Raw genomic sequence first — 12,117 nt, 5'->3', positions numbered from 1 at the left:
TCAGGGAACATGAGCTCTTTCTGGGGAGGAAAATAGAGCCAGAAGCATTTAGGAAAGTATAGACTCTGCCTGGTTCCTGCTTGGGAACCTGGAGATGTTTCTCCTGTACATAACCTGGTATCTTCTGCATTGACCATCAGGTACAAACACATCTTGACAGAAGCTCGTACATACGAACTGAAGCGCCACGATGTCATCCTGTGTACGTGCTCCGCCGCGTCTGCCAACTCCCTGGAGAACCTCAACGTCAAGCAGATACTCATCGACGAGTGTGCCATGTCCACAGAGCCCGAGACCCTCATCCCCTTGGTCAGCCATCCGCATGCCGAGAAGGTGAGTCCCTTCCAAAGAACTGTCTCTAGGACGGCTGCTCAGAGCTCTTGAGTCTCTACACACCTTCCACCTCTTACCACAGTGCTCTTCCAAGTTTGACCAGTTTTTACGGTTGTTCTTGGTAGTATCTGTGGTGGCGTACCAATGTTTCAGCCTTGGGGCAGTCTTTTCCTCTGATGTGCAACTCTGCTAGCTATAATTAAAATCTTGAGGCACAAAGAGGTACATAAAGTACATGAGTATGCTCAGCAGGCACATGAGCTACGTTATCTGTGTCGCTTAAAGCAGACTCATTAAGACCTGAAAGTTACAGTGGAGAACTATTGCACCTACTTGCTGCTCCGCTGGATCAGCTCAGCTCCCTGTCTTCAGTTACACCCATAAGGTCTCCTCTGAACTTGCACTCGGCTTTCTGTAGGGGAAAATACGTAGTGTGGATGTGGTTTTGGTGCTTCATTGCAGAGTGGGCATCACTGCCACCAAAATACGTGCTGACCTGGGTACAAAGTGTCAGTGTGACAAGAAGCATGGAGCAGACTTGCTATGTGACAACTTTCTCCTGCCAGATGGGAACTAGGCTCTGCGGTATCTGGGTCAGGATCGTTATATAACACCCAGCACAGTCCCTGATCGAGGTTGCTGTAACTCTAACATAAATAAATAGCAAGAGATGTCTGAATACAAATAGCCTTACACAGAGCTGATGGCCTTCACCACCCTCCCAGCTGAGGTGTCCGTTCTTTGTTCCAGGTTGTTTTGCTTGGGGATCACAAACAGCTGCGGCCTGTAGTCAACAACGACTTCTGCAAGTCTCTTGGCATGGAGACATCGCTTTTTGAGCGCTACCAGAAACAGGCGTGGATGCTGGATACGCAGTACCGCATGGTGAGCTTTTCCTCAGGTTGACTGTCTTTTTTCAGTAACAGAAAATGTTGCTGTCGGGGTCTGTCTCAAGCCACCGGGAAACATATTCCCCACTTCCCTTCCTAGTAACAAGTAAGGTACTCGCCCAGCGCCAGCTCTAGCACGTTGGCATCACAGATGAAACCTGCCTAAAATGATGCTGCTGGTCGAGAATTTCTTTGTCGTTCTTTGTTTTAATCTGTTCATCTCACCTTCTCCTTTTTTTTTTTTCTTTCCTGCCAGCACAAAAACATCTGTGAGTTCCCATCCCAGGAGTTTTATGAACATCGGCTGAAAACGTGCCCCCAGCTTCAACACAAACGGAGCGTTTTCTACCACAAAGACAACCACTGCTGCCCGATCATCTTCGGGCACGTAGAGGGGAAGGAGCAGAGCCTCATGATTTCTACCGAGGAAGGAAACGAGAACTCCAAAGCTAACCCAGAAGAAGTGGAGCAGGCGGTGAGCAGGGTGCTGGGGAACTGCTGGAGACGCAGAAGGGAGGATGTTGCGTCGGGGGGAATACGGGGACTGTGGAAGGAAGGTTACATTGAGCGGTGAGACGGGACGGAGATCAGCGGGGTGCAGTTTCTCTTCGGGTCTACGGCGTGCTGGCCGTGCTGCTCCTGGCTGGAGGCAGTTGTGTGGGACCGTGACCCAAGAGCAGGCACGGCCAGGCACCATCGCTGCCCGTGGGACAGCCTCCTGGAGGCCCGCTGCCTCCGGCCGCCTTCCCAGGTGAGCAGGACCCCGTTCTCCCCAGGTGAGGACGGCGAAGCAGCTGACACTAGATGGCACCGTCCTGCCGGAGAGCATCGCCATCCTGAGCCCCTACAACGCCCAGGTGTCCGAGATCAACAAGCGCCTCCTGAAAGAGGGCGTCCGCGGCGTGACCGTCTGCACCATCATGAAGAGCCAAGGTGAGGCTCGGAGGCCGGGTCGCTCCTTTTCTCTCCTGAGGCCCAAAGCAACTTCTCAGAGACAAATCTTGCAGCGGGGTCGTTTCGGCCCTGTGGGAAGCATCCCTGGGCCGGGATTCAGAGTGATTTGGGATTACGATAAACCCTGTGGAGTGCCCAGGCAGGGTGAGGCTGATGAAGATGGGAAGGGTTCATGTGGAGGATGCCTGAAGGGGGTGTCAAAGAAATGCCGTAGCAAGTGCTCCGTAGCAAGCAACAGCTGGGAATTGGATGGCCTCCAAAGCTGGAGAAACCCAGACTGTGGCTGACAGTTTTGTGGGTCTTGCTGTAGAGAAATGATTGTCTTATGGGGTGGCCAGATGCCTCCTTCTAAACAGTGTGGTCGTTCGTGCTTTCTAGGAAGCGAATGGAGGTACGTGATCCTGTCGACTGTACGCTCCTGCCCTCGATCTGAGATTGACAGGAAGCCCACGAAGAGCTGGCAGAAGAAGTACCTGGGGTTCGTTACCGACCCAAACCAGGTCAATGTCGGCATCACCCGAGCTCAGGAAGGACTCTGCATTATAGGTGGGTAAGCTGGGAGCGTGCGCCGGCCTGCAGGAGAACGGGGTGCTTTGCAGAAAGGGATGGGGGTCTGCGCTAGTACAACCGATGGGCTTGCTTTATTCTTCTGCCCTTTAGACTGTGATTTTGAAACTGGGGCTATCTGGGCAATCTGCACAAAGCAGAGAGCGTGTGTGGGTCATGCGCAGCATGTATATTCTCTCTTTAGTTTGGACCATGTTGTTGCCATCACTTGCATCCTAGAGCTCTCTTCTGGCAGAATTTTGCTTCTCAGTTTCCTGCTACTTGTGCAGATGTAGGCTGTGATGTATAGGAAAGCTGCTCACTAATGTGGCAGCACTGAAAAGGGAGCTGTGGTTTCACAGAGCTCTGGCTGAACAGAACATCCCTGCAAGTTACCCAGCACCATCAGGCTAGAAATATTAGGCCAAAGTGTCTCTGACCGGTCTGTGATGGTGTCATATGAGCCTCTTCTAGCCGCTAACCTGCTGCCTCCCACCCCTGTGCCAACAGGGAACCGGTACCTCCTGGAGTGCAACCCTTTGTGGAGGAGACTGCTTCAGCATTACATGCAGCATAACTGCTATACCACAGCCCAGGAGATTGCTGTCAGGAAGACTTCAGCCTCCCGCCGATGAAGATGGGTTTTGTCTTAATACACTCGACTGTCTCCACCAAAACCGTGCTACGTGTGCCTTGGGAAGGACGCAAATCTTTCCATTATTTGAACATGAACCATTGAGCCAAATGCACTGGGAGAGCCAGCATCTTTCCCTGCACATTGACAGCTCAGCCTCAGTATGAGCTTCGGTGTCTTTCTTTTTATATTACTGCAACGTTGGACAGGAATTTTCATCTCTAGCAAACCAAAAAGCATTTGGAAGTGGGTAGGTGGGCATGTGACTTTATTGATGATATTTTTTTAGATGAAAGATGCTCAGTGGAGCCACCATCCTATCTGTCAGTGCAGCTGTGCTTTGGGGACCAAATACACGGCCCATTCATTGCAGGTGGAATAACTGCACGCGGCAGATCTGCACAGCCAACTGTGATTTGCCATATGGGACCAAAGCTTCTGAGTGGTATCATTCATTGTAAAATGAAGGCCAGGGAATTTTTAAGGCTTCTTTTTTTTTTTTTTTTTTCTTCAAAGCAGAAAAACAATATTTTGTTTGTTTTTGTTTTTAAGCGAAGAAAGAAAGCAAAAAGAGAACCATGTACTATGCTGTCTAGCCAAAATGCTGTTCTCTGAGCTTGTAAATACCACAGAGCCAAGGCCAAGGTGATTTTGTAAATAGATTTTACTTATTCTTTGTACAAACGAGGTTGTCCTCACCTGTATAAAGTTAACGAAAAACAAGGACTGCTCCTACCAGGAAATGTTGGAATTTTTAAACGTATTTTAAACCGTTCTGAGTTTTATTTGAAATCTCCTCCTGTAAAAGTCCCCCCCCCCCTTTCCTACTCTCTATTTTTTAAAGCTGCTTCTAATTTATTAACTTCTAAATCTGTGAATTTGTTTCACAGTCTATGGCCTGAGTTTTTAAGAGCAGTGATGGAAACTTGGTAAATGTATCACAACATATATGTGTATGATGTATTTTTTTATTTTAAGTAGCCAAACTGCTGTGAACTGGAAGTTGTCATTTTCCTAGAGAAGGTTGATTTTGCACAGTAACTTATGGCTGATATGGATATATAGTGGTGAAGTGGTGCTCTCTACTGAATCATGGAGCTGCTTTTGAAGCACGTTAGTTTTGAAGGAGAATGTCTTTACTTCATTTCAGTTCTGAATGTATGAAGTGCCTGCCTCAGCTCTCCCTGAGACCACACGCTTGGTTGTCTCTGGATGTTCACATGGGATGGAGCCAAGATGCAATCACAGTGTTTTTGCACCACGTATTTATTGTGCTGGGACTCAAATTGTCCTGACGTATGCGAAGGGTCCCCATGACTTCACAGCACGATGGCAGGGATGAATTTTGTCCTGTGATTGCAATTGAAAGCACTGCGTGGCTCTTCCCAGTGTGAAGGAATGTGCAATAAGAAAGCTTTGTGTCTGGCAGTCCTTACTTGGCACTGTGTTACTTCTCATGCTCTGACTCTGTTAGACTTGACTCAAGAACTTACGGAGCAATTCCGTTCCTCTCTTCCTTGTTTTAAACTACCTTCCTGCACTTGCCCATTCGATGGGTTTGATCTGTACATTAGAGACCACCCAGGCTTGCTGTTGTATTCCTGAAGCATAATAACTGACCTGTGGCTGCCAATTGCACCTGGGACAAAAGTCGTAAGGAAGTAACTCCTGCTGGTTCTAAAGATGCTTGATAAAAATTGGTAAGATGTGAAGTCCCATTCCTCAAAGTCATTCCACCCTGTATCTTAATGATTCCACGCCAGCCTGATTTTGCAAATATTGCAATTCCAAAATAAGCTTGTATAGGAACAACTTTGTCAGCTACTGAAATGCAATCATCTATCTCAAAGATGATTTGGAGAGTTGCAAAAGATGCTGGAACTGTTTGGTGCCAGCATCATTCTAACAAATTCATCTTGGTCGCTTTAGAACCAGTGGGCCTTGTTGTTGTTATCTGATGTAACTGAAGAGTCTCTCCCCTGTTATTTCTGCTGGTTATTTCATTACATTACACAAATGAGGAGACTCTCCAAGTGTAGTAGCTTAGTCCAATGCTCTTGTGTGGGGTTTGGCCATGTATTTGTATAGACCAAGAAAATGAAAATGAAATGAAAATGAAATGAAATGAAATGAAAATGAAATGAAAACTTCCCTTTGCTCTCACCAGGAGAAAAAAAAAAAAATGGTTTACTGCTACACCTTGGAGGGTAAAGCCTAGACTGAAATGTTTTGTTTAGTCACCTCTGTGTTGCAAGACAATACATAGATTTATTTTATTTTTTTTCTCTGAAGATGTATTTTGTAACTGGTGTTTAGAAAATGCTCCTGTAAATCACCCAAGCAGCAGTAACAGCCGGCCCAGATGCTTTGGCTGTTTGTGCTGTGAGCAGGTACCTGTAGAGTTGGTCATGTAGCTGTAATAGTCAGGGCTAGCAGAAAGTGCAATTAATCAAACTTTTTGTAGACTGTTAGGTTTAGCTGAATATCATGTTCTTGTCCTTATGCTCATGAATAGAAGGAATCATAGAAATTAGCATAGAAAAAAAGTTCAAAGTGGTCTGGTTTCATTTGCATACAGAGCTTTTAATTTACTTTTGAATTAATTCTCTATTCAAGCAAATATTCTTAAAATACTTTTAAAAAAAAAAAAGAACAAAAACCAAAACAACCCACCTTGCTAATTCCGGTAGGAAACAACTGGCAGCACGGTGCACAGGGTATTTGCTGGATCGCAGGCTCTATATTTTCCATAGCTCCCAGACACAAGAACGTTGTTTCAGGACACACGTCCAGCAGGATGACTTAATTTCCCCTGCACTAACTGGGGCTAGAGCCTGATTTCAACAACGGGAACCAGCACACGCAGTAAGCGCTGTGCTGCGAGCGGTCTGTGCGGTTACCGCAATCACCTTGCGTCCTGCTCCAACTGGCAGTGAAATTGCAGATGTGCAGAGCTAGGAAACCTCTCCTTGGCCCCCGCTGGCAAAGGAGAAGCCCCATGGACTGTTTCTGAGGATTTGGACAGATCTGTGTAGAACGGTCAATTTACTGCAATAATTTTATTTTTTTTTAAATAGAAATGAAATGTTAGGTGTCATGAAGTGTAAATTAATGAACTTTAAATGTGGCAGGTTTTTATTTTTTGTATGTCTGTAACTTGCAGAAGATCTCAAATGACTCTTTGGATACAAATATTTTTACCTGCTTATAATGTTTGTAAGAATGAACCTCAACATTCCTTTTTTTTTTTTTTTGATATTTAAGCCATAATTGTAAAAGTGATTTGAACTTATTTAAATAATAAATTTTATTACTGAAAGGTCTGTTTATGTGACAGTTTGAATAGAATCTGTGTGGGAACACCTATATTTGGACTGAGCCAAATGTTAAAAAAAGAAAACTAGCATTGACTGTGGTGCAGGGCAGAAAAGATTGTCTTCTAGATATTGGTCTAGTGGATGTATTACCCTTTCCTGTTTGTTTTATTTGTTAATTTTAAAAATCAGACTGAACTTTTCACGCTCTGTAGGGGGTGAACATGAAATCATGATTAGGTAATTACAAGGCACAGGGGGGAAAGGAGCCAGCGACGGTGACACGGTGCGGAGAGTGATTTGAAGAGCTTGAGATTCAGTTCAGGTATTCTGGAGGAAGGATGCTGGGAAAAATAAATTGGGGAAAACAAACAAACAAATGAACAAGCAAACAACCAAAAAAAAACCAAAAACACAGCACTGCGAGAAGCCAGCACAGGGCATCTTTCAGAGGAAGGCAAGCGCTGGATGATAGAGATGTTTCTACCTCCTGTGCTTTGCATCCAAGGTGGCGTGCAAGGCTGCCTATCGGCTTCTAGCTACGTCCACCTGCGAGTTGTGGGCAGTAGGAAGTGAGCATTGAGCACTGAATGGTATTTATGTTATTTTTTCTGAGAAATTTGGAATTGCTTACTGTTAACCTGGAAGGATTTGTGGAAGGCACTTACAAAGTTGCTGATGAAAACAGAAAAAAAAAAAATCAGATTTACGCAGTGTTTTATTTTTTTTTCCTTTATTTATTTTTCTCATTTACCTTTTTCAAGTGGAAAAAATGAGAACTTTTTCTGCTGCCTTATTCTTCTGGTTAACAGGTCCTGCTGTCTTCAGCTGAGTTCACTGTCGTCAGTGTAATGGTGTCATGCCATGTTTCATAGACAAGTGTGTAAGTCTCTGCTCTTCTAATTGTGAATTCGTATGATCTGTCAGGCAGCAGGTCGCAGACTACACATGTGTCGGAGACGACTTCCAGAATCCCCCTTTGTTCCACTTCTGTCTCAGTTCCGTGCGTCAGTAACCTAAAATGCAGCTCATACTGCTCAAAGGGTGACTCCTGATTTTCAGTAAACCATTTGAGATGGGCCCAGTTCTTGTGAGCAACTGATTCTTTTCGATCAAACATCACTGGCATCTTTGTACTGAGAAAAAGCTTAATGTTTGGGATTCTGGTACCTTTGATGTCCGCATGTGACACCAAACGGTGCTTGGCGTGGAGCTTTCCTGGGACTTGCAGGGAAAGGAATTTGTTCATCAGCTCAGAGAGATCTGACAGCTTCTGCACAGCTAATTCCCACTTGGAGAGGAAAGTTACCACGTCGCTTGTCTCTACGTAGCAGGCCAGCTCCTCCCGACCTCGTTGCAGCTGTTCTAACAGGTCAGTTAAAAGTACCAGCTGGATTTCAGTCTGGGTTCTTGCGACCTTCTTCATCCTCTGCAATCTCCAGGGGTCAATTATTTGGAAGATGTCAGTGGAAACCAATACATGGTTCTGGTCTCTCAGGATTACGCGTGAGGGCAGAACCTCAATATAGTAGTAAGACTTCTTCAGAAGCTCAACTTTCTTGTGATGATGCTCAAGGAGCTGGGGGCTCAGGTGAGATTGCAGGAATTGTAGAACATGGCTTTTTCTCTCCATGTACATGTTCAAGATAGCATTGTCTTGTTCCTCTCTGCTGCACACAGTGCTTTCCAAACTGGTTCCAAATTCATTTGGATTCACATTCATGATTCCAAAATTTGCTGTGTAAAAAGTACCTATAAGAAAATTAAGAACCAAAGGAGAAGCGACTGTGAAGGGAGCGTAATCATGGCTGTGACTCTTCTCTCTTAATTAAAGCTTAGCTTATAAATTTATAGATGAGAAAGAACTATTAGACTAGATGTAGTTTTACAGGAATTTTCCTTTATAGTTGTATGGTTTCTAATGTTTTGTACAGTCTACTTTTATATATTCTAATCAATTTATCTCCTGCTACCCACCCCTGGAGAGGTTATACCTCTGTATAATAGATTAACTGTCAGGAATTATTCTCCAGTATACTCTACCAAATTGGTTTTCTATCTTTTTATCTTCCCTTTCATTTTAATTAGATGTGTTTGTACTCCTGTAAGCAATTTCTCTCCATTCTTCTACATCTCTGGAGATGTCTATTTTTCTCTTGTAATCTGCTGGGTTATTGAGGTTTGAGAGCCTCTAAACCACATTTTCTAAGCCAGTTCCTAAAGCTACATAATCACCTTGGCGAGTCCTCCACGCGAGCAGGTATGCAGCAAGCAGAACCAGGCAATGCTCTGAGCGCAGCCTCACAACAGCTTTCGAGAGGTAAGCCTGCACTTTTCCTTGCGCCTCGGCTTTAAGCAGCTGCTGGACAGTCGTAACCTGGCAACGTGCACAGTGATGTATTGCTTCCCCTTTCTTTGGTTATAGTTTACATCATCACCCCAGCCCCTCATAGCAACTTGTTTTCCCTTGCCTCTAGAGCCATGGTATTAGTAGTCCACAAGCGATTTATGATAAAAAGACGAAAATTCATGTAAAGCACCTTTGAACAGATAATGGTTCGCCAGTAAGGTGTTTCAGTAGTGGTCTTTTAAAACTCTGTATCTGCTCCCTTAGTCTTAGCAGTTTCATTTACTGACAAAGATGTGTCCTTGGTGGTGCCAGCTGAGTCGAGGTGGGAAGTGTTTCTCTAGTGTGTCTTAGCTGAGGAATCTCTGGCTCATGTATCATAGGCAGAAATTAGCTAAATTCTTATGTTCCCATTGCCACTGATATTGCAATGAGAACCCAACTTGATACCGAGAATGTGGTTTTCCCAAACTGAACATGCTTGATTTGTAAGAGAAATAAATGTGAGAGTCTGAAAGCAAGTTTTTGTGGCCCCAGTCATACTGCAATGATGTGATCTAGCAACTTGCTCTACGTAACTGTCTAGTTTTATATAAATTATTGTAGTACCTAACTGTGATATTTTAATACCTACATGTCTTGTAGAAGCTAGATGGTGTTATCTAGTTGACAAATAGTTTTTTCTTAGCCTCCCTTTCCCTAAATAGATAATGGAACTAATAATACTTCCTCACAACAATTTCAGGAGTTAGTAAACCTTTCAGATGACTGCATTTTATACTAATTCACTCATCCACAGCAACTTTTTTTTTTCCAAGAAAGCTGTCAACTTAAAAAACAAGCTGTATTTTCTTTTCACTTTTTCTTTCCGCAAAAATACCCTAAACCAAAGCAGTGACAGTTCTTGGCAGCCCAGTATGGAGTGGAACAGGGACAGCAAATGCAACAGGTTACACCACCCCGCTTTCAGAGCAATTTGGCTGTCTAGAGCAGTTTGTTTGCCCACAGACAGAGATGTGATTGTGGTTGTTTTCCTTTCTGTTTTCGTATCCTTTTTTTCTTGCCAGAAATGTCTCTTTTTCAGTAGCACCGCTATGCTTGCAAGCACGGAGGCTGCAGACGCACCAGCCTGGGGCTGTGTGGCCCTGGGCACCCCAAGGAAAAGGCTGGGGGTGGAAAGGGTAAAACAAAGGAAGGTAAAGCCACCCCAACACCTTCCCCACGGCTGAAACCCAGCCCTGGAGAAGCCCTGACCCCTTCAGCAAGGACCAAGGCCCCCTCACCAGCCCAGGAAGGCTGCAGCAGCGGGAGGCTCTTGCTCAGGACAACCCCAAATCACATCGCCCTGCCCGGGGCAGCCCTGGCCCACCTTGCCCAATCTCAGGGATATCCACTCTACCTTGACCAGTCCCAGGGAGTCTCGTCCCACTTCAGCAGCCCCCAGTGCCGCCGTCCCAGCCTGGCCTGCACCCGCGGCCTGGCTGCCCGCAGCAGGCTGTGGCGGTTGCCATGGTGGCGCATTGTGGCATACGGGGGCTGTTCCGGGGCCGAGGCCTGTTCCAGGCCCATGGCTAGGGTTGCGGGGTGAGGATGAGGATTGCAATGGGAGAAGGTTGTTGGCTGTACAGACGTGGCAATAAACAGGGCATGCTCCCAGAGCACTGCTCCGTGCGCTGTCCCCAGGCTGCGGGAAGAGCAATGTCCGCGGCAGGGAACCCACTGGCTGGGTGCAGGAGTTGTGCCCATTCCCTACAGTCGAGTAGCAGCTGGTTTCCGTCTCCAATCTGTGCTGGTGGGGCCAAGTGCATGTGGTCCTGCTACTTCTCTCCCAAGCATCCCCTTTTTACAGAGGTGCTTCTCCTAGCACACGCGCTGGGTTGTGGGTCACACCCTGGCTGTCTCAAGGGATGAAGCATTAGGGATTCCTCTCCTAATGGTCTGAGTCTCTCCCTGTTCAATCAGCAGTGTTTATTTTTTACTTTGGAAGCAGCGTCTCAGATTGCTTTAACAAGCCAGGTGCACAATGGCTGGCTGTGATGGTGTCGCGGTGCACCAGACCTGGGGCTGAGGGACCTGGAGCCAGCTTTGGGCTGGGTTTTGCGTGCTTCCTCACCACCGCCAAGGGCTGTGCCAAGGAGTCCTGGGCTGCCAGCGTGGTTTCCTGGAGTGCACTGAAGAAAAGAGCGTGAGAGTGAGGGCAGATCCCTCTGCCCTGCCCCGTAACAAGCAAGTTCTGTTTCCCTACCATTTTGTGCCCTTGCTGTGGGCTATGGGAGTGCTCAGCTGATGGCAGGACTGTGTTCTGAGGAGTCCGGCTGTCGTGGTTTAACCTGGCAGGCAGCTAAGTGCCGCACAGCCTTTCACTCCCTCCCTCCTGCCCCCAGTGGGGGAGAGAATCAGGAAAAAAAAAAAGTAAAACACGTGGATTTAGATAAACACAGTTTAATAAGGTAGAAAAGGAAAGAAAAATTATTATTATTATTATAAAGGAATATACAAAGCAAGTGATGCACAATGCAATTGCACCTGCAATTGCCACCCTCCCCAGCCAACTCCCCCAGCTTTATTGTTCCAGATGACGCCACGTGGGATGGGACATCCCTTTGGCCAGCTGGGGTCAGCTGCCATGGTTCTGTCCCTTCCCAGCTCCTCGGGCACCCCCAGGCTCCTCACTGGCAGGAGGAGCTGTGAGGAGCTGAAAGGTCCTTGACTTGGTGTAAGCAGTGCTCAGCAACAGCTAAAACATTGGTGCGTTACCGACGTTATCCTCATCCTAAATCCAAAACACAGCACCGTGGCAGCTATTAGGAAGAAAAATAAGTCTATGCCAGCCGAAACTAGGACACGGCAGCTCAGAGCAGGGTGTAGTACACGCAACGCTGAGCAGAAAAGCTGGCTCCATCCTGGGAAGCCCTAGCTGCTGCCTCCCTGCACCCTGCACGGTGGCCTTGGTGAAGTGCCATGCTGACACACTTGCACTGCAGGCACCTTTCTGGGGCTGTGAATTGCCAAATGGAGGTACATCTTTGTCTGCCTGTGTCTGGTGAATCCTCTCAGCCCCAGCTGCGTGGGCTGGTCCAAAGAACTGCACGTTTCTGG

The 12,117-nt window shown here is 46.5% G+C and overlaps 2 protein-coding genes across 4 annotated transcripts in view; one reads left to right on the top strand and one right to left on the bottom strand.

Moving 5' to 3' along the window:
- HELZ2 (helicase with zinc finger 2) overlaps positions 1 to 6,676 on the top strand; it is a 31,463-nt gene extending 24,787 nt beyond the window's left edge. For both annotated transcript variants that reach the window (XM_080557935.1, XM_080557936.1), the window contains exons 15-20: positions 141 to 333; positions 1,084 to 1,218; positions 1,480 to 1,698; positions 2,000 to 2,156; positions 2,556 to 2,723; positions 3,234 to 6,676. In XM_080557935.1, coding sequence (XP_080414061.1) covers positions 141 to 333; positions 1,084 to 1,218; positions 1,480 to 1,698; positions 2,000 to 2,156; positions 2,556 to 2,723; positions 3,234 to 3,358 — 997 coding nt within the window. In that variant the 3' untranslated portion in view covers positions 3,359 to 6,676. The remainder of the gene's footprint in view (positions 1 to 140; positions 334 to 1,083; positions 1,219 to 1,479; positions 1,699 to 1,999; positions 2,157 to 2,555; positions 2,724 to 3,233) is intronic.
- On the bottom strand, positions 3,845 to 11,050 carry FNDC11 (fibronectin type III domain containing 11). Of its 2 annotated transcripts, none has more exons than XM_080557946.1 (2): positions 10,418 to 11,050; positions 3,845 to 8,423 (listed from the first exon to the last, which is right to left on the bottom strand). In XM_080557946.1, exon 2 carries the CDS (start codon positions 8,392 to 8,394, stop codon positions 7,477 to 7,479), a length of 918 nt encoding a protein of 305 aa, XP_080414072.1. In that variant the 5' UTR covers positions 8,395 to 8,423; positions 10,418 to 11,050; the 3' UTR covers positions 3,845 to 7,476. The 2 variants fall into 2 exon arrangements, with proteins under 2 accessions (XP_080414072.1, XP_080414071.1); XM_080557945.1 differs by lacking the exon at positions 10,418 to 11,050 and adding an exon at positions 8,907 to 9,349.
- Between the last annotated feature and the right edge of the window lie 1,067 nt (positions 11,051 to 12,117).

The sequence above is a fragment of the Anser brachyrhynchus genome (assembly GCF_964034855.1).
Source record: "Anser brachyrhynchus genome assembly, chromosome: 16".
Classification (NCBI taxonomy): domain Eukaryota; kingdom Metazoa; phylum Chordata; class Aves; order Anseriformes; family Anatidae; genus Anser; species Anser brachyrhynchus.
This window is presented reverse-complemented; position numbering and strand designations above follow the sequence as displayed.